The sequence below is a fragment of the Hemitrygon akajei genome, unplaced genomic scaffold (assembly GCF_048418815.1).
Source record: "Hemitrygon akajei unplaced genomic scaffold, sHemAka1.3 Scf000075, whole genome shotgun sequence".
Lineage (NCBI taxonomy): Eukaryota > Metazoa > Chordata > Chondrichthyes > Myliobatiformes > Dasyatidae > Hemitrygon > Hemitrygon akajei.
In genome coordinates, this window is record NW_027331961.1 from 2467701 (window position 1) to 2486855 (window position 19155).

At 57.9% G+C, this 19155-nt stretch overlaps 1 protein-coding gene across 1 annotated transcript in view; it reads left to right on the top strand.

The window, feature by feature from the left end:
• The window catches only part of LOC140722354 (NACHT, LRR and PYD domains-containing protein 3-like), a 75384-nt gene that overhangs the window by 47241 nt on the left and 8988 nt on the right, over nucleotides 1-19155 (top strand). Inside the window, exon 8 of the mRNA XM_073037118.1 lies at nucleotides 2002-3739. Coding sequence (XP_072893219.1) covers nucleotides 2002-3739 — 1738 coding nt within the window. The remainder of the gene's footprint in view (nucleotides 1-2001; nucleotides 3740-19155) is intronic.

Genomic DNA, 19155 nt, shown 5'->3' on the forward strand with positions numbered 1-19155 from the left:
CCTCATTGCACCGATGTGATGTAATGATCTATTTAGATCGCATGCAGAAAAGTTTTCCATTTTACAGTGGTGCATGTCACAATAATAAACCAATTTACGGATTCATTGTCAATAATACAGCGCCCCTTGGTTGCTTAAGATTGTTATAACCGGGGGGAGGGGGGGTGACAGTGCGGATGAGCTGCCGCGACCTATTAAATGCTCCCAGTGGTGAGTAGCCTCTGTCCAGCTCTTGGCCTTCACGTGCGGTTTAGCCACTAATCCCGGTGGAAGCGTTTCTTCTGACAGGAGAAGGGGCAGAGGTGGGTCACTGGTGCCTTACAACCAGTTGCTTTGGGCAGATGGGGCTCATCGGCTGTGATTGGCAGCTCACCCAGGAACAAGAAAACTCTGATCTCAAAACTCCACTGCCTTGTAACTGTAACCCCTCATGGGGGAGAGTTTGGGAGTAAACCCAGTGGGAAAAGCCTGGAGCTGGAGTCCCTGAGTCAGTGTTAAATGGTGTTCAACGCAGACTGGCATCTCCTGCGACACCTCTGGTGCCAAGCTGTGTCAGTCTCTGCCATTCCTTTGTGTACATCAGATGCATGGAGAGAGGGAGCTTGCTACATCGGCAGAAGCTTCCTCTCCATATCGGAGTGTCCCGGCTTGCAGGGGCAGGACATCCATGGTCGACTCTGACAGACGGAGGCCTCATTAGACAGAGCCCCACACCCCCACAGCAAGACTGATGAGTAGCAGTTGCCAAGACTTCACCACCCTCTCCCACAGACACGATGTACATCACTGAGACAGACGCTTGTGGCTTCTTCCATTAACAGAGATTCCACCTTTCCACCAATCCTCCATCACTGCGATTGAAAACTACCCATTTTCATTCCTGTCATTCCGATGGGTTATCGATCCGCAACTTCACTGTGAATTTCCCCCAGATGCTGCCCGACTTGAGTATTTCCCGCGTATTCTGCTCCTGTTTTGATGCAAGAGCAGTGCACACCTGTGACTCCCCAGTGTGCAGACTGGCCAAAATGCACAGTGTCCTGCTCTCCATAGTTCCACACCAGATCAACATTAACATCGTCTGTTAATGAGGCAAACAATGCTTTAAATATAGTGAAATGTTGTTGTAACGGGAGTGCAGTCAGGACTGCAATAGGATATTCAAGATTCAAAAACTTTGTCATTCCAACCGTACATCAGCTCTGCAGGGTAGAATGACACAGCGTTTCCCAGGAGCAGTGCAATCATAACATAACAAACGCAACACTAAATAATAAACACAACAATAAATAATAAAACACAACAGCCACATGTCGCTTTAAATCAAGTTATAAGTGTCCGGTGCAAGTTAAAAGTGTCCAAAGCAGAGTCAGGTAGAGCAGCTATTTAGCAGTCTGACTGCCTGTGGGAGGAAGCTGTTTAGTAGCCTTGTGGTTTTAGTTTTGATGCTCCTGTAACGTTTACCTGATGGCAGAAGAACAAACAGTTCATGGAGAGGGTGTGAGGGTTCTTTAATGATGTACCGTGTCTTCTGGAGGCATCGACGTTGAAAGAGGTCTTGGACAGAAGGTAGGGAGACCCCAATAACCTTCCGTGCTCCCCTAACCACCCCCTGCAAGGCTTTTTTGTCGGCAGCACTGCAGCTGGAGTACCAGGTTGTGATGCAAAAGGTCAGCACACTCTCAACCACGCCTCTGTAGAGTGTAGTTAAGATGTTAGTGGGGAGTGATGCTTGTTTAGGTTTGCTCAGAAAGTGCAATCAGGGGAATGTTCACCTTCACTAATAACTAGAACCAGAACATGAGGATTGGACATTTTCAGGAACATCCATTGCTGTCAATTCCGTGTCTGTGAACAGAATTTTACTTTCTGTCCTAATATCCATGGAAGCATTGAATTTATTCATGTAATCTCAAACACTGAATGCTGAAATACCGTTATAAAGTTCTTTGTCAGATGAGCCGTTTAACGTTTTGAATATGTTCTCTGTTCCCATGGAAGATGTTCAACAGAAACACAAGGAGACTCTGCGTGCACATACTGAAACACTGAGAGTGAACACGATCCTGATGAGGGAGAAGGTGAAGGTTTTCCAGCTGGCTGATCGATACGCTGAGCTCACGGTCATTTCTACTGTTCGAGATCGGACACTGGTGGAACATGAGCTGCTGGCAAGAGGCAGAGACCATGAGGATTATAGAGAGAAACAACTCCGCAGACAGCTGGAAAAAATCCGTACTGATCAGTTATTCCAGAGCAGCTTTTCCCGGAGTAAATCCAAATCTGGGAGTTCAGCAGCAGTGGCCGGAGTCCCGGGGATCGGGAAAACAACGATGGTACAAAAGATTGTTTATGACTGGGCCATGGGGAAAATATACCAACAATTCCAGTTTGTCTTCAGTTTCAAATTCCGAGATTTAAACAGTATTAACTGCCGAATAAACCTGAAGGAACTGATTCTGGATCAGTATCCTTACTTTGGGAATATCCTGAGAGAAGTCTGGAAGAACCCAGAGGGATTGTTGTTTATATTCGATGGTTTAGATGAATTCAAACACAAAATCGATTTTGCGGACAGTCGGAGAGATACAGAACCCAAGCACCAGTGCCCAGATCCCGAGCGGAAGTGTGAAGTGTCTGACATTGTGTACAGTTTAATCCAGGGCAAGCTGCTCCCAGGGTGTTCAGTGCTGGTGACCACCCGCCCCACTGCGTTACATTTATTGGAAAAGGCGGAGATCAGTGTCCGGGCTGAAATCCTGGGATTTCTTGATGAGGAACGGAAGGAATATTTCATCAGACATTTTGAAGATCAGATGGTGGCCGAAGCTGTTTTCAATCACGTGAAGGAGAACGAGATCCTGTACACCATGAGCTACAACCCCTCCTACTGCTGGATCCTCGCTCTGGCACTGGGCCCCTTCTTCACACAAAGAGTCAGGGACCCACAGCGAGTTCCCAAGACCATCACCCAACTGTACTCCTACTATATTTATAACATCCTGAAAAACCACGGCCGTGAGATTGAGAACCCCCGTGATGTGTTACTCAGGGTTGGTCAGATGGCCTTCAGAGGAGTGTCCAAGAAGAAGATTGTGTTTACAGATGGAGATTTGATCAAGTACAATCTTCAGCCTTCCCAGTTCCTGTCCGGGTTCCTGATGGAGCTTTTGGAGAGAGAGGATTCTGCCCAGAGTGTGGTGTACACATTCCCACACCTCACCATCCAAGAGTTTGTAGCTGCAGTCGCACAATTCCTGAATCCACATCCCGGGGATATCCTGAAATTCCTCACTGAAGCTCACAACACGATAGATGGGCGATTTGAGGTATTTCTCCGTTTTGTTGCTGGTCTCTCCTCCCCAATGACAGCTCGGGGCCTGGTGGAGTTTCTGGGTCCATTTCCTCATGAAACAACCTGCCGGGTGATTGACTGGGTGAAGGAGGAGGTTAAACGCCAGAGTGGAAACACATGGAGAGAAGCTGGTAAAAGGAGCCTCCTGAACACATTGCACTACCTGTTTGAGTCTCAGAATCGTGGACTGGCTCAGGTCGCACTGGGATCAGTGGAAACACTTTCATTCCGTGGAATAACACTGACCCCGATTGACTGCGCGGTCCTGTCTCATGTCATCGGACTCTGTGATACAATAAAACACCTCGACCTGGAGAACTGCCACATTCAGTGTGAAGGAATCCAGCGGCTGGGACCCGGGCTGCACAAGTGCCAGGAGTTGAGGTAACTTGATTTATCTTTCACTCTGAACTGTGAAACTGTTCTATTGTGTCATTTCAATATAAAGGGATTTGGGTTAAACTGTGATAAATCAGATTGTGAAGAATTGCAAAACAAATGCCCAGGGGATCGGTCAGTAATTCCCCAAGGACGGGAGGGTTCTGTGGTTCCTTGTGAAGGGATGTTGGAGACTTCATCAGATCAGTGAACAACGGCCATTGGTTTAATGGTAGTAAATCACAGGAATGGCCGTGTTTCCTGCTGCCAGTGACACGTCCATTGACAATGTTCCTTCTCACTGTTACTGACACCCAGACCGACTCTGACTGCAGCAGGTGGGTCAGAGATTCACACCCCCTTCCCGGTGAGGGAGAAGAGACCGTCAGCAGACTGTCCCAGTGAGAAGGAAAGAAATACCATTGTGAGATTGTCCTCCCCTGCTCTTGATAGTGTGTGACTTTGCTCACTACCAGATACACAGAGAGCGAGGCCGCATCTCCTCTGGGTCTCTGTTCAGACCCAACACACGCGTACAAAAATTTCTGCATCCTCTCGTCTTGTAGGATTATCGTTTACCCTTGGAATCCTCCTGTGGGACTTTTTATCCCAATTCCCCTTTGATTCTTAGGGATCTCGTCCCCATCCCCATTCCTCCTGTCGACTTTCTATTACCCTGTCCTCATCCTTCAGTGGAATGTCTTTACCCCACCCACCTTCCTGCGGGATCACACTTCCCCATCCCCCTTCCTCCTGTGGGATTTCACTCCCCAATTCCCCTTTATCCTGTGGGTTCTCACTCCTCCATCCCCGGTCCTCCTGTGGGAACTCTCTTCCCCATCCCACTTCCTCCTGTGGGATCTCTATTCCACATCCCCCTTCCTCCTAATGGGATCTCACTCCCCCATCCCGCTTCCTCCTGTGGGTGCTCTCTCCCCCATGTCCCTTTCTCTTGTGGGCTCACCCTTCCCCATCACCCTGCCTCCTGTGGGATCTCTCGCCCCCATTCCCCTTCCACCTGTGGGACCTCTCTCCTCCATCCCCCTTCCTCCTGCGGGAACTCTCATCCCCATTCCCCTTCCTCCTGTGGGACCTCTCTCCCCCATCCCCCTTCCACCTGTGGGATCTCTTCACCATCCCCCATCCTCCTGTGGGATGTCTCTCCACCATCTCCCTTCCTCCTGTGGGATCTCTCTCCACCATCTCCCTTCCTCCTGTGGAACCTCTATTCTCCATCCCATCCTACTGTGGGATCCCTCTTCTCCATCCCCCATCCTCCTGTGGGATCTCTCTCCCCCATCCCCCTTCCTCCTGTGGGAACTCTCTTCCCCATCTCCCTTCCTCCTGTGGGATCTCTCCCCCCCATCCCCCTTCCTCCTGTGGGACCTCTCTCCCCCATCCCCCTTCCTCCTGTGGGATCTCTCTCCGCCATCCCCCTTCCTCCTGTGGGATCTCTCTCCCCCATCCCCCTTCCTCCTGTGGGAACTCTCTTCCCCATCCCCTTCCTCCTGTGGTATCAGTCTCCCTCTTCCCCCTTCCTCTTGTGGGATCTCTCTCCCCCATCCCCCTTCCTCCTGTGGGATCTCTCGCCCCCATCCCCCTTTCTCCTGTGGGATCTCTCTTCCCCATTCCCCTTCCTCTAGTGGGATCTCTCTCCCCCATCCCCCTTCCTCTTGTGGGATCTCTCTCCTCCGTCGCCCTTCCTCCTGTGGGATCTCTCGCCCCCATCCCCCTTCCTCCTGTGGGATCTCTCCCCCCCATCCCCCTTCCTCCTGTGGGACCTCTCTCCCCCATCCCCCTTCCTCCTGTGGGATCTCTCTCCCCCATCCCCCTTCCTCCTGTGGGATCTCTCTCCCCCATCCCCCTTCCTCCTGTGGGAACTCTCTTCCCCATCCCCTTCGTCCTGTGGTATCTGTCTCCTTCTTCCCCCTTCCTCTTGTGGGATCTCTCTCACCCATCCCCCTTCCTCCTGTGGGATCTCTCGCCCCCATCCCCCTTTCTCCTGTGGGATCTCTCTTCCCCATACCCCTTCCTCTAGTGGGATCTCTCTCCCCAATCCCCCTTCCTCTTGTGGGATCTCTCTCCTCCGTCCCCCTTCCTCCTGTGGGATCTCTCGCCCCCATCCCCCTTCCTCCTGTGGGATTTCTCCCCCCCATCCCCCTTCCTCCTGTGGGACCTCTCTCCCCCATCCCCCTTCCTCCTGTGGGATCTCTCTCCCCCATCCCCCTTCCTCCTGTGAGATCTCTCTCCCCCATCCCCCTTCCTCCTGTGGGAACTCTCTTCCCCATCCCCTTCCTCCTGTGGTATCTGTCTCCTTCTTCCCCCTTCCTCTTGTGGGATCTCTCTCCCCCATCCCCCTTCCTCCTGTGGGATCTCTCTTCCCCATCCCCCTTCCTCCTGTGGGATCTCTATCCCCCATTCCCCTTCCTTCTGCGGGATCTCTCTCCCCCATCTCCCTGCCTCCTGTGGGATCTCCCTTCCCCATCCCCCTTCCTCCTGTGGGATCTCTCACCCCCTTCCTCCTGTGGGATCTCACTTCCCCATCCCCCTTTCTCCTGTGGGATCTCTCTTCCCCATTCCCCTTCCTCTAGTGGGATCTCTCTCCCCCATCCCCCTTCCTCTTGTGGGATCTCTCTCCTCCGTCCCCCTTCCTCCTGTGGGATCTCTCGCCCCCATCCCCCTTCCTCCTGTGGGATCTCTCCCCCCCATCCCCCTTCCTCCTGTGGGACCTCTCTCCCCCATCCCCCTTCCTCCTGTGGGATCTCTCTCCCCCATCCCCCTTCCTCCTGTGGGATCTCTCTCCCCCATCCCCCTTCCTCCTGTGGGAACTCTCTTCCACATCCCCTTCCTCCTGTGGTATCTGTCTCCTTCTTCCCCCTTCCTCGTGGGATCTCTCTTCCCCATCCCCCTTCCTCCTGTGGGATCTCTCGCCCCCATCCCCCTTTCTCCTGTGGGATCTCTCTCCTCCGTCCCCCTTCCTCCTGTGGGATCTCTCGCCCCCATCCCCCTTTCTGCTGTGGGTTCTCTCTTCCCCATTCCCCTTCCTCTTGTGGGATCTCTCTTCCCCCATCCCCCTTCCTCCTGTGGGATCTCACTCCCCCATCCCCCTTCCGCCTGTGGGTTCTCCCAACCCCTTCCTCTTGTGGAATCTCTCTACTCCATCCCCCTTCCTCCTGTGGGAACTCTCTTCCCCATCCCCTTCCTCCTGTGGTATCAGTCTCCCTCTTCCCCCTTCCTCTTGTGGGATCTCTCTCCCCCATCCCCCTTCCTCCTGTGGGATCTCTCGCCCCCATCCCCCTTTCTCCTGTGGGATCTCTCTTCCCCATTCCCCTTCCTCTAGTGGGATCTCTCTCCCCCATCCCCCTTCCTCTTGTGGGATCTCTCTCCTCCGTCGCCCTTCCTCCTGTGGGACCTCTCTCCCCCATCCCCCTTCCTCCTGTGGGATCTCTCTCCCCCATCCCCCTTCCTCCTGTGGGATCTCTCTCCCCCATCCCCCTTCCTCCTGTGGGAACTCTCTTCCCCATCCCCTTCGTCCTGTGGTATCTGTCTCCTTCTTCCCCCTTCCTCTTGTGGGATCTCTCTCACCCATCCCCCTTCCTCCTGTGGGATCTCTCGCCCCCATCCCCCTTTCTCCTGTGGGATCTCTCTTCCCCATACCCCTTCCTCTAGTGGGATCTCTCTCCCCAATCCCCCTTCCTCTTGTGGGATCTCTCTCCTCCATCCCCCTTCCTCCTGTGGGATCTCTCGCCCCCATCCCCCTTCCTCCTGTGGGATTTCTCCCCCCCATCCCCCTTCCTCCTGTGGGACCTCTCTCCCCCATCCCCCTTCCTCCTGTGGGATCTCTCTCCCCCATCCCCCTTCCTCCTGTGAGATCTCTCTCCCCCATCCCCCTTCCTCCTGTGGGAACTCTCTTCCCCATCCCCTTCCTCCTGTGGTATCTGTCTCCTTCTTCCCCCTTCCTCTTGTGGGATCTCTCTCCCCCATCCCCCTTCCTCCTGTGGGATCTCTCTCCCCCATCCCCCTTCCTCCTGTGGGATCTCTATCCCCCATTCCCCTTCCTTCTGCGGGATCTCTCTCCCCCATCTCCCTGCCTCCTGTGGGATCTCCCTTCCCCATCCCCCTTCCTCCTGTGGGATCTCTCACCCCCTTCCTCCTGTGGGATCTCACTTCCCCATCCCCCTTTCTCCTGTGGGATCTCTCTTCCCCATTCCCCTTCCTCTAGTGGGATCTCTCTCCCCCATCCCCCTTCCTCTTGTGGGATCTCTCTCCTCCGTCCCCCTTCCTCCTGTGGGATCTCTCGCCCCCATCCCCCTTCCTCCTGTGGGATCTCTCCCCCCCATCCCCCTTCCTCCTGTGGGACCTCTCTCCCCCATCCCCCTTCCTCCTGTGGGATCTCTCTCCCCCATCCCCCTTCCTCCTGTGGGATCTCTCTCCCCCATCCCCCTTCCTCCTGTGGGAACTCTCTTCCACATCCCCTTCCTCCTGTGGTATCTGTCTCCTTCTTCCCCCTTCCTCGTGGGATCTCTCTTCCCCATCCCCCTTCCTCCTGTGGGATCTCTCGCCCCCATCCCCCTTTCTCCTGTGGGATCTCTCTCCTCCGTCCCCCTTCCTCCTGTGGGATCTCTCGCCCCCATCCCCCTTTCTGCTGTGGGTTCTCTCTTCCCCATTCCCCTTCCTCTTGTGGGATCTCTCTTCCCCCATCCCCCTTCCTCCTGTGGGATCCAACTCCCCCATCCCCCTTCCGCCTGTGGGTTCTCCCAACCCCTTCCTCTTGTGGAATCTCTCTACTCCATCCCCCTTCCTCCTGTGGGATCTCTATCCCCCATTCCCCATCCTTCTGCGAGATCTCTCTCCCCCATCTCCCTGCCTCCTGTGGGATCTCCCTTCCCCATCCCCCTTCCTCCTGTGGGATCTCTCACCGCCTTCCTCCTGTGGGATCTCACTTCCCTATCCCCCTTCCTCCTGTGGGATCTCAATTCCCCATCCCCCTTCCTCCTGAGGGATCTCTATCTCCCATCCTCCTTCCTCCTGCGGGATCTCTCTCCCCCGTCCCCCTTCCTGCTGTGGGATCTCTCTCCCCCATCCCACTTCCTCCTGTGCGATCTCCCTTCCCCATCCCCCTTCCTCCTGTGGGATCTCTATCCCCCATCCCCCTTCCTCCTGAGGGATCTCTATCTCCCATCCTCCTTCCTCCTGCGGGATCTCTCTCCCCCATCCCCCTTCCTGCTGTGGGATCTCTCTCCCCCATCCCACTTCCTCCTGTGGGATCTCTCTCCCCCATCCCCCTTCCTCCTGTGGGGTTTCTCTCCCCCATCCCCCTTCCTCCTGTGTGTTCTCACTTCCCCATCACCCTTCCTCTTGTGGGATCTCTCTCCCCCATCTCCCTTCCTCTTGTGGGTTCTAACTTCCCCATCCCCCTTCCTGCTGTGGGATCTCTCTCCCCATCCCCCTTCCTCTTCTGGGATCTCTCTCACCCATCCCCCTTCCTCTTCTGTGATCTCTCTTCCCCATCCCCCTTCCTCCTGTAGGATCCCTCCCCCATCCCTCTTCCTCCTGTGGGATCTCTCTCCCCCATCCCCCATCCTCTTGTGGGATCTCTCTCCCCCATCCCCCTTCCTCCTGTGGGATCTCTCTCCCCCATCTCCCTTCCTCCTGTGGGATCTCTCTCCCCATCCCCCTTCCTCCTGTGGGATCTGTCTCCCCCATCCCCCTTCCTCCTGTGGGATCTCTCTCCTCCATCCGCCATCCCCCTTACTCCTGTGGGTTCTCTCTTCCCCATCCCCCTTCCTCCTGTGGGATCTCTCTCCCCCATCCCCCTTCCTCCTGTGGGATCTCTGTCCCCCATCCCCCTTCCTCCTGTGGGATCTCTCTCCTCCATCCCCCTTCCTCCTGTGGGATCTCTGTCCCCCATCCCCCTTCCTCCTGTGGGTTCTCTCTTCCCCATCCCCCTTCCTCCTGTGGGATCTCTCTCCCCCATCCCCCTTCCTCCTGTGGGGTTTCTCTCCCCCATCCCCCTTCCTCCTGTGGGTTCTCTCTCCTCCATCCCCCTTCCTCCTGTGGGATCCCTGTCCCCCATCCCCCTTCCTCCTGTGGGTTCTCTCTTCCCCATCCCCCTTCCTCCTGTGGGATCTCTCTCCCCCATCCCCCTTCATCCTGTGGGTTCTCTCTCCCCCATCCCCCTTCCTCCTGTGGGGTTTCTCTCCCCCATCCCCCTTCCTCCTGTGGGTTCTCACTTCCCCATCCCCCTTCCTCCTGTGGGATCTCTCTCCCCCATCTCCCTTCCTCGTGTGGGTTCTCTCTTCCCCATCCCCCTTCCTCCTGTGGGTTCTCTCTTCCCCATCCCCCTTCCTCCTGTGGGATCTCTCTCCCCCATCCACCTTCCTCTGTGGGACCTCTATTCTCCATCCCATCCTCTTGTGGGATCTCTCTCCCCCATCCCCCTTTCTCCTGTGGGTTCTCTCTTCCTTATCCCCCTTCCTCTTGTGGGATCTCTCTTCCTCATCCCCCTTCCTCTTGTGGGATCTCTCTCCCCCCATCCCCCTTTCTCCTGTGGGATCTCTCACCCCCATCCCCCTTCCTGCTGTGTGATCTCTCTTCCCCATCCCCCTTCCTCCTGTAGGATCCCTCCTCCATCCCCCTTCCTCCTGTGGGATCTCTGTCCCCCATCCCCCTTCCTCCTGTGGGTTCTCTCTTCCCCATCCCCCTTCCTCCTGTGGGATCTCTCTCCCCCATCCCCCTTCCTCCTGTGGGGTTTCTCTCCCCCATCCCCCTTCCTCCTGTGGGTTCTCTCTCCTCCATCCCCCTTCCTCCTGTGGGATCCCTGTCCCCCATCCCCCTTCCTCCTGTGGGTTCTCTCTTCCCCATCCCCCTTCCTCTTGTGGGATCTCTCTCCTCCGTCGCCCTTCCTCCTGTGGGATCTCTCGCCCCCATCCCCCTTCCTCCTGTGGGATCTCTCCCCCCCATCCCCCTTCCTCCTGTGGGACATCTCTCCCCCATCCCCCTTCCTCCTGTGGGATCTCTCTCCCCCATCCCCCTTCCTCCTGTGGGATCTCTCTCCCCCATCCCCCTTCCTCCTGTGGGAACTCTCTTCCCCATCCCCTTCGTCCTGTGGTATCTGTCTCCTTCTTCCCCCTTCCTCTTGTGGGATCTCTCTCACCCATCCCCCTTCCTCCTGTGGGATCTCTCGCCCCCATCCCCCTTCCTCCTGTGGGATCTCTCTCCCCCATCCACCTTCCTCTGTGGGACCTCTATTCTCCATCCCATCCTCTTGTGGGATCTCTCTCCCCCATCCCCCTTTCTCCTGTGGGTTCTCTCTTCCTTATCCCCCTTCTTCTTGTGGGATCTCTCTTCCTCATCCCCCTTCCTCTTGTGGGATCTCTCTCCCCCATCCCCCTTTCTCCTGTGGGATCTCTCACCCCCATCCCCCTTCCTGCTGTGTGATCTCTCTTCCCCATCCCCCTTCCTCCTGTAGGATCCCTCCCCCATCCCCGTTCCTCCTGTGGCATCTCTCTCCCCCATCCCTCTTCCTCCTGTGGGATCTCTCTCCCCCATCCCCCATCCTCTTGTGGGATCTCTCTCCCCCATCCCCCTTCCTCCTGTGGGGTCTCTCTCCCCCATCCCCCTTCCTCCTGTGGGGTCTCTCTCCCCCATCCCCCTTCCTCCTGTGGGATCTCTCTCCCCCATCCCCCTTCCTCCTGTGGGATCTCTCTCCTCCATCCCCCTTCCTCCGGTGGCAACTCTCTCCCCCATCACCCTTCCTCCGGTGGGATCTCTCTCCCTCATCTCCCTTTCTCATGAGGGATCTCTCTTCCCCATTCCACTTCCTCCTGTGGGAACTCTCTCCCCCATCCCCCTTCCTCCTGTGGTATCTGTCTCCCTCTTCCCCCTTCCTCTTCTGGGATCTCTCAACCCCTTCCCCCTTCCTCCTGTAGGTTCTCTCCTCCATCCCCCTTCCTCCTGTGGCATCTCTCTCCCCCATCCCTCTTCCTCCTGTGGAATCTCTCTCCTCCATCCCCCTTCCTCCTGTGGGATCTCTCTCCCCCATCCCCCTTGCTCTTGTGGGATCTCTCTCCCCCATCCCCCTTCCTCCTGTGGGATCTCTCTCCCCCATCTCCCTTCCTCCTGTGGGTTCTCTCTCCCCCATCCCCCTTCCTCCTGTGGTATCTCTCTCCCCCATCCCCCTTCCTCCTGCGGGATCTCTTTCTTCCATTCCGCATCCTCCTGTGGGATCTCCCTTCCCCATCCCCCTTCGTCCTGTGGGAACTCTCTTGCCCATCCCTCTTCTTCCTGTGGTATCTCTCTCCCCCATCCCCCTTCCTCCTGTGGGATCCCTCTCCCCCATCCTCCTTCCTCCTGTGGTATCTCTCTCCCCCATCCCCCTTCCTCCTGCGGGATCTCTCTCCCCCATCCCCCTTCCTCCTGTGGTATCTCTCTCCCCCATCCCCCTTCCTCCTGTGGTATCTCTCTCCCCCATCCCCCTTCCTCCTGTGGGATCTCTATCTCCTATCCTCCTTTCTCCTGCGGGAAGTCTCTCCCCCATTCCCCTTCCTCCTGTGGGATCTCTCTCCCCCATTCCCCTTCCTCCGGTGGGACCTCTCTCCCCCATCCCCCTTCCTCCTGTGGTATCTCCCTTCCCCATCCCCCTTCCTCCTGTGGGATCTCTGTACCACATTCCCCTTCCTCCTGTGGGATCTCTCTCCCCCATCCCCCTTCCTCCTGTGCGATCTCCCTTCCCCATCCCCCTTCCTCCTGTGGGATCTCTATCCCCCATCCCCCTTCCTCCTGTGGGATCTCTATCTCCCATCCTCCTTCCTCCTGCCGGATCTCTCTCCCCCAACCCCCTTCCTGCTGTGGGATCTCTCTCCCCCATCCCACTTCCTCCTGTGGGATCTCTCTCCCCCATCCCCCTTCCTCCTGTGGGTTCTCTCTCCTCCATCCCCCTTCCTCCTGTGGGATCCCTGTCCCCCATCCCCCTTCCTCCTGTGGGTTCTCTCTTCCCCATCCCCCCTCCTGTGGGATCTCTCTCCCCCATCCCCCTTCCTCCTGTGGGTTCTCCCTTCCCCATCCCCCTTCCTCCTGTGGGATTTCACTCCCCAATTCCCCTTTATCCTGTGGGTTCTCACTCCTCCATCCCCGGTCCTCCTGTGGGAACTCTCTTCCCCATCCCACTTCCTCCTGTGGGATCTCTATTCCACATCCCCCTTCCTCCTAATGGGATCTCACTCCCCCATCCCGCTTCCTCCTGTGGGTGCTCTCTCCCCCATGTCCCTTTCTCTTGTGGGCTCACCCTTCCCCATCACCCTGCCTCCTGTGGGATCTCTCGCCCCCATTCCCCTTCCACCTGTGGGACCTCTCTCCTCCATCCCCCTTCCTCCTGCGGGAACTCTCATCCCCATTCCCCTTCCTCCTGTGGGACCTCTCTCCCCCATCCCCCTTCCACCTGTGGGATCTCTTCACCATCCCCCATCCTCCTGTGGGATCTCTCTCCACCATCTCCCTTCCTCCTGTGGGATCTCTCTCCACCATCTCCCTTCCTCCTGTGGAACCTCTATTCTCCATCCCATCCTACTGTGGGATCCCTCTTCTCCATCCCCCATCCTCCTGTGGGATCTCTCTCCCCCATCCCCCTTCCTCCTGTGGGAACTCTCTTCCCCATCTCCCTTCCTCCTGTGGGATCTCTCCCCCCCATCCCCCTTCCTCCTGTGGGACCTCTCTCCCCCATCCCCCTTCCTCCTGTGGGATCTCTCTCCGCCATCCCCCTTCCTCCTGTGGGATCTCTCTCCCCCATCCCCCTTCCTCCTGTGGGAACTCTCTTCCCCATCCCCTTCCTCCTGTGGTATCAGTCTCCCTCTTCCCCCTTCCTCTTGTGGGATCTCTCTCCCCCATCCCCCTTCCTCCTGTGGGATCTCTCGCCCCCATCCCCCTTTCTCCTGTGGGATCTCTCTTCCCCATTCCCCTTCCTCTAGTGGGATCTCTCTCCCCCATCCCCCTTCCTCTTGTGGGATCTCTCTCCTCCGTCGCCCTTCCTCCTGTGGGATCTCTCGCCCCCATCCCCCTTCCTCCTGTGGGATCTCTCCCCCCCATCCCCCTTCCTCCTGTGGGACCTCTCTCCCCCATCCCCCTTCCTCCTGTGGGATCTCTCTCCCCCATCCCCCTTCCTCCTGTGGGATCTCTCTCCCCCATCCCCCTTCCTCCTGTGGGAACTCTCTTCCCCATCCCCTTCGTCCTGTGGTATCTGTCTCCTTCTTCCCCCTTCCTCTTGTGGGATCTCTCTCACCCATCCCCCTTCCTCCTGTGGGATCTCTCGCCCCCATCCCCCTTTCTCCTGTGGGATCTCTCTTCCCCATACCCCTTCCTCTAGTGGGATCTCTCTCCCCAATCCCCCTTCCTCTTGTGGGATCTCTCTCCTCCATCCCCCTTCCTCCTGTGGGATCTCTCGCCCCCATCCCCCTTCCTCCTGTGGGATTTCTCCCCCCCATCCCCCTTCCTCCTGTGGGACCTCTCTCCCCCATCCCCCTTCCTCCTGTGGGATCTCTCTCCCCCATCCCCCTTCCTCCTGTGAGATCTCTCTCCCCCATCCCCCTTCCTCCTGTGGGAACTCTCTTCCCCATCCCCTTCCTCCTGTGGTATCTGTCTCCTTCTTCCCCCTTCCTCTTGTGGGATCTCTCTCCCCCATCCCCCTTCCTCCTGTGGGATCTCTCTCCCCCATCCCCCTTCCTCCTGTGGGATCTCTATCCCCCATTCCCCTTCCTTCTGCGGGATCTCTCTCCCCCATCTCCCTGCCTCCTGTGGGATCTCCCTTCCCCATCCCCCTTCCTCCTGTGGGATCTCTCACCCCCTTCCTCCTGTGGGATCTCACTTCCCCATCCCCCTTTCTCCTGTGGGATCTCTCTTCCCCATTCCCCTTCCTCTAGTGGGATCTCTCTCCCCCATCCCCCTTCCTCTTGTGGGATCTCTCTCCTCCGTCCCCCTTCCTCCTGTGGGATCTCTCGCCCCCATCCCCCTTCCTCCTGTGGGATCTCTCCCCCCCATCCCCCTTCCTCCTGTGGGACCTCTCTCCCCCATCCCCCTTCCTCCTGTGGGATCTCTCTCCCCCATCCCCCTTCCTCCTGTGGGATCTCTCTCCCCCATCCCCCTTCCTCCTGTGGGAACTCTCTTCCACATCCCCTTCCTCCTGTGGTATCTGTCTCCTTCTTCCCCCTTCCTCGTGGGATCTCTCTTCCCCATCCCCCTTCCTCCTGTGGGATCTCTCGCCCCCATCCCCCTTTCTCCTGTGGGATCTCTCTCCTCCGTCCCCCTTCCTCCTGTGGGATCTCTCGCCCCCATCCCCCTTTCTGCTGTGGGTTCTCTCTTCCCCATTCCCCTTCCTCTTGTGGGATCTCTCTTCCCCCATCCCCCTTCCTCCTGTGGGATCTCACTCCCCCATCCCCCTTCCGCCTGTGGGTTCTCCCAACCCCTTCCTCTTGTGGAATCTCTCTACTCCATCCCCCTTCCTCCTGTGGGAACTCTCTTCCCCATCCCCTTCCTCCTGTGGTATCAGTCTCCCTCTTCCCCCTTCCTCTTGTGGGATCTCTCTCCCCCATCCCCCTTCCTCCTGTGGGATCTCTCGCCCCCATCCCCCTTTCTCCTGTGGGATCTCTCTTCCCCATTCCCCTTCCTCTAGTGGGATCTCTCTCCCCCATCCCCCTTCCTCTTGTGGGATCTCTCTCCTCCGTCGCCCTTCCTCCTGTGGGACCTCTCTCCCCCATCCCCCTTCCTCCTGTGGGATCTCTCTCCCCCATCCCCCTTCCTCCTGTGGGATCTCTCTCCCCCATCCCCCTTCCTCCTGTGGGAACTCTCTTCCCCATCCCCTTCGTCCTGTGGTATCTGTCTCCTTCTTCCCCCTTCCTCTTGTGGGATCTCTCTCACCCATCCCCCTTCCTCCTGTGGGATCTCTCGCCCCCATCCCCCTTTCTCCTGTGGGATCTCTCTTCCCCATACCCCTTCCTCTAGTGGGATCTCTCTCCCCAATCCCCCTTCCTCTTGTGGGATCTCTCTCCTCCATCCCCCTTCCTCCTGTGGGATCTCTCGCCCCCATCCCCCTTCCTCCTGTGGGATTTCTCCCCCCCATCCCCCTTCCTCCTGTGGGACCTCTCTCCCCCATCCCCCTTCCTCCTGTGGTATCTCTCTCCCCCATCCCCCTTCCTCCTGTGTGATCTCTCTCCCCCATCCCCCTTCCTCCTGTGGGAACTCTCTTCCCCATCCCCTTCCTCCTGTGGTATCTGTCTCCTTCTTCCCCCTTCCTCTTGTGGGATCTCTCTCCCCCATCCCCCTTCCTCCTGTGGGATCTCTCTCCCCCATCCCCCTTCCTCCTGTGGGATCTCTATCCCCCATTCCCCTTCCTTCTGCGGGATCTCTCTCCCCCATCTCCCTGCCTCCTGTGGGATCTCCCTTCCCCATCCCCCTTCCTCCTGTGGGATCTCTCACCCCCTTCCTCCTGTGGGATCTCACTTCCCCATCCCCCTTTCTCCTGTGGGATCTCTCTTCCCCATTCCCCTTCCTCTAGTGGGATCTCTCTCCCCCATCCCCCTTCCTCTTGTGGGATCTCTCTCCTCCGTCCCCCTTCCTCCTGTGGGATCTCTCGCCCCCATCCCCCTTCCTCCTGTGGGATCTCTCCCCCCCATCCCCCTTCCTCCTGTGGGACCTCTCTCCCCCATCCCCCTTCCTCCTGTGGGATCTCTCTCCCCCATCCCCCTTCCTCCTGTGGGATCTCTCTCCCCCATCCCCCTTCCTCCTGTGGGAACTCTCTTCCACATCCCCTTCCTCCTGTGGTATCTGTCTCCTTCTTCCCCCTTCCTCGTGGGATCTCTCTTCCCCATCCCCCTTCCTCCTGTGGGATCTCTCGCCCCCATCCCCCTTTCTCCTGTGGGATCTCTCTCCTCCGTCCCCCTTCCTCCTGTGGGATCTCTCGCCCCCATCCCCCTTTCTGCTGTGGGTTCTCTCTTCCCCATTCCCCTTCCTCTTGTGGGATCTCTCTTCCCCCATCCCCCTTCCTCCTGTGGGATCCAACTCCCCCATCCCCCTTCCGCCTGTGGGTTCTCCCAACCCCTTCCTCTTGTGGAATCTCTCTACTCCATCCCCCTTCCTCCTGTGGGATCTCTATCCCCCATTCCCCATCCTTCTGCGGGATCTCTCTCCCCCATCTCCCTGCCTCCTGTGGGATCTCCCTTCCCCATCCCCCTTCCTCCTGTGGGATCTCTCACCGCCTTCCTCCTGTGGGATCTCACTTCCCTATCCCCCTTCCTCCTGTGGGATCTCAATTCCCCATCCCCCTTCCTCCTGAGGGATCTCTATCTCCCATCCTCCTTCCTCCTGCGGGATCTCTCTCCCCCGTCCCCCTTCCTGCTGTGGGATCTCTCTCCCCCATCCCACTTCCTCCTGTGCGATCTCCCTTCCCCATCCCCCTTCCTCCTGTGGGATCTCTATCCCCCATCCCCCTTCCTCCTGAGGGATCTCTATCTCCCATCCTCCTTCCTCCTGCGGGATCTCTCTCCCCCATCCCCCTTCCTGCTGTGGGATCTCTCTCCCCCATCCCACTTCCTCCTGTGGGATCTCTCTCCCCCATCCCCCTTCCTCCTGTGGGGTTTCTCTCCCCCATCCCCCTTCCTCCTGTGTGTTCTCACTTCCCCATCACCCTTCCTCTTGTGGGATCTCTCTCCCCCATCTCCCTTCCTCTTGTGGGTTCTAACTTCCCCATCCCCCTTCCTGCTGTGGGATCTCTCTCCCCATCCCCCTTCCTCTTCTGGGATCTCTCTCACCCATCCACCTTCCTCTTCTGTGATCTCTCTTCCCCATCCCCCTTCCTCCTGTAGGATCCCTCCCCCATCCCTCTTCCTCCTGTGGGATCTCTCTCCCCCATCCCCCATCCTCTTGTGGGATCTCTCTCCCCCATCCCCCTTCCTCCTGTGGGATCTCTCTCCCCCATCTCCCTTCCTCCTGTGGGATCTCTCTCCCCATCCCCCTTCCTCCTGTGGGATCTGTCTCCCCCATCCCCCTTCCTCCTGTGGGATCTCTCTCCTCCATCCGCCATCCCCCTTACTCCTGTGGGTTCTCTCTTCCCCATCCCCCTTCCTCCTGTGGGATCTCTCTCCCCCATCCCCCTTCCTCCTGTGGGATCTCTGTCCCCCATCCCCCTTCCTCCTGTGGGATCTCTCTCCTCCATCCCCCTTCCTCCTGTGGGATCTCTGTCCCCCATCCCCCTTCCTCCTGTGGGTTCTCTCTTCCCCATCCCCCTTCCTCCTGTGGGATCTCTCTCCCCCATCCCCCTTCCTCCTGTGGGGTTTCTCTCCCCCATCCCCCTTCCTCCTGTGGGATCCCTGTCCCCCATCCCCCTTCCTCCTGTGGGTTCTCTCTTCCCCATCCCCCTTCCTCCTGTGGGATCTCTCTCCCCCATCCCCCTTCATCCTGTGGGTTCTCTCTCCCCCATCCCCCTTCCTCCTGTGGGGTTTCTCTCCCCCATCCCCCTTCCTCCTGTGGGTTCTCACTTCCCCATCCCCCTTCCTCCTGTGGGATCTCTCTCCCCCATCTCCCTTCCTCGTGTGGGTTCTCTCTTCCCCATCCCCCTTCCTCCTGTGGGTTCTCTCTTCCCCATCCCCCTTCCTCCTGTGGGATCTCTCTCCCCCATCCACCTTCCTCTGTGGGACCTCTATTCTCCATCCCATCCTCTTGTGGGATCTCTCTCCCCCATCCCCCTTTCTCCTGTGGGTTCTCTCTTCCTTATCCCCCTTCCTCTTGTGGGATCTCTCTTCCTCATCCCCCTTCCTCTTGTGGGATCTCTCTCCCCCATCCCCCTTTCTCCTGTGGGATCTCTCACCCCCATCCCCCTTCCTGCTGTGTGATCTCTCTTCCCCATCCCCCTTCCTCCTGTAGGATCCCTCCTCCATCCCCCTTCCTCCTGTGGGATCTCTGTCCCCCATCCCCCTTCCTCCTGTGGGTTCTCTCTTCCCCATCCCCCTTCCTCCTGTGGGATCTCTCTCCCCCATCCCCCTTCCTCCTGTGGGGTTTCTCTCCCCCATCCCCCTTCCTCCTGTGGGTTCTCTCTCCTCCATCCCCCTTCCTCCTGTGGGATCCCTGTCCCCCATCCCCCTTCCTCCTGTGGGTTCTCTCTTCCCCATCCCCCTTCCTCTTGTGGGATCTCTCTCCTCCGTCGCCCTTCCTCCTGTGGGATCTCTCGCCCCCATCCCCCTTCCTCCTGTGGGATCTCTCCCCCCCATCCCCCTTCCTCCTGTGGGACCTCTCTCCCCCATCCCCCTTCCTCCTGTGGGATCTCTCTCCCCCATCCCCCTTCCTCCTGTGGGATCTCTCTCCCCCATCCCCCTTCCTCCTGTGGGAACTCTCTTCCCCATCCCCTTCGTCCTGTGGTATCTGTCTCCTTCTTCCCCCTT